Source organism: Chelonoidis abingdonii, unplaced genomic scaffold, assembly GCF_003597395.2.
Source record: "Chelonoidis abingdonii isolate Lonesome George unplaced genomic scaffold, CheloAbing_2.0 scaffold1375, whole genome shotgun sequence".
Classification (NCBI taxonomy): domain Eukaryota; kingdom Metazoa; phylum Chordata; order Testudines; family Testudinidae; genus Chelonoidis; species Chelonoidis abingdonii.
In genome coordinates, this window is record NW_027425636.1 from 1 (window position 1) to 1860 (window position 1860).

The 1860-nt window shown below is 69.1% G+C and overlaps 1 protein-coding gene across 1 annotated transcript; it reads right to left on the reverse strand.

The window, feature by feature from the left end:
- Positions 1 to 8: 8 nt before the first annotated feature.
- LOC116837834 (spectrin beta chain, non-erythrocytic 4-like) lies at positions 9 to 1485 on the reverse strand (the record flags this gene model as incomplete). Its single annotated transcript, XM_032802583.1, has 2 exons — positions 9 to 543; positions 1289 to 1485. Coding segments are annotated over 2 exons (732 nt in total), but the record flags the coding sequence as incomplete, so codon positions are not given.
- Positions 1486 to 1860: the final 375 nt, after the last annotated feature.

Consider the following 1860-nt stretch of genomic DNA (forward strand, 5'->3'; position numbering starts at 1 on the left):
CTCCTGACGCTCCAGGCGCCGCTCCCGGCGCTCCCGGCGCCTCTCCGCCTGCTCGTGGCGTGGCATCTCCTGCTCGCTGGGCTCCGGGCACTGCTCCCGCGGCTGCTCCGGCTGCGTCTCGGCCTGGCTGACTTGGGCCGGCTCCGCCAGCACCGGGCTCACCGTGGGCACTTGAAGGTGCTGGCTCGGCTTGGCCTCCAGCATCTCCTCAGCCGTCGCTTTTGCCTCCCTGAGCCTCTCGGCGCCAGCGGCCAGTCCCTCCTGCACGCGGTCAAGCCGGGGCTGCAGCCGCTCCAGCTTCATCTCCTGCCGCACATAGGCCACCCTGAGCTCCAGCGGCTCTGCAGGCTCCCCTGGGCCCCCACTGGGAAGGGCCGGAGCCTGGGGCCGGCCCCGCAGCAGGTCCTGACGCTCCAGCTTTGCCTCGGCCTGGCGCAGCAGCGAGGGGCCCTTGAGGCCCGGCTCGCTGGGTTCCCCCAAGAATTTGCGGCCCAGGAGCGGTGTGGCTGGCTGCTTGCTCTGCTCGGCCTTCAGCTTCTCCAACTGCAGGGAAAACGGGCTCTGGTTAAAGCGTAGGGGGGCCCGGACTCCTAGGTTCTCTCCCTGGCTCTGGGAGGGAAGTGTGGGCTAGTGGTTAGAGGAAATAAGTTGGGAGCCAGGACTCCTGGGTTCTGTCCCCGGCTCTGGGAGGGGAGTGGGGGCTAGTGGTCAGCGTGGAGGGGGGCGCTGAGAGCCAGGATTCCTGGGTTTGATCTCCAGCCAGCGAGATGGTGAAATTCTCTGCCCCATATGGGGTGGATTGGGGCGTGGCTGGGGGCGGATTGGGGAGTGGCCGGGGACCCCTATGCTGTGGCTGTTCCCTGCCCCCCAGGGCTCATGGGGGTGTATCGGGGCACTGTGGCCCTGTGCTGCGGCTGGTCCCTACCCCCAGGGACCATGGGGAGCAGATGGGGGGCGTGGCTGGGCCCCTGCACTGTGGCTATTCCCTGCCCCGAGGGCCAATAGGGGGTGGATTGGGGGTGTGGCTGGGTGTGGACTGGGGACGCAGATAGGGGGCTTCACCAGGCCCCCAGGGCCCATGGGGGGTGGATCCGGAGTGTGGCTAGCGGGGGATCAGGGGCGGATGGAGGGCGTGGCCAGGGGCGTGGCTGGGGAAGGTTAGGGGCATGGCCAGGCCCCTATGCTGTGGCTGTTCCCTGCCCCCAGGGCCCATGGGGGTGGATCAGGAGTGTGGCTGGGGGGGATCAGGGCCGTTGCCAGGGGGCGGATGGGGCTCCCCCCCCCGTACCGTGGTGAGGCGCCGCAGGGAGCTGAATCTCTCCTCCCAGATGGCAGCCGCCTTGCGAAAGGCCTCGTGGCGCCGGATCAGCTGCTCCACCTCGTCCACGCTGCTGCCCAGCTCGCAGCTCTTCAGCACGGGCTCGTGGGCGGTGAGCCAGGCATCGGCCACCACGGCCTCCTGTGCAAACTGGTGCACTTCCAGCACTGGGGAGAGCGGGGGGTCAGCATATGGCCCCTCCAGCTCACCCCTTGGGGGGCCAGTCTGGGGGCGCCACACACCAGCACTGCTGGGGGGGCCAGTCCCCATGGGCCTGGCCACGGAACGCCAGAGGGCTGGCACAGGGCACATGGCAACTAAGCCAGGAGAGAGCCCAGGAGTCCTGGTCCCAGCCCCTCCCCCCGCTCTAACCACTAGACACCACTCCCCTCCGAGGGCCGGGAAGAGAACCCAGGAGTCCCGGTCCCAGCCCCTCCCCCTGCTCTAAGCACTAGACCTCACTCCCCTCCCAGGGCCGGGGAGAGAACCCAGGAGTCGTGGCTCCCAGCCCCCGCTCTAATCACTAGACCCCACTCCCCTCC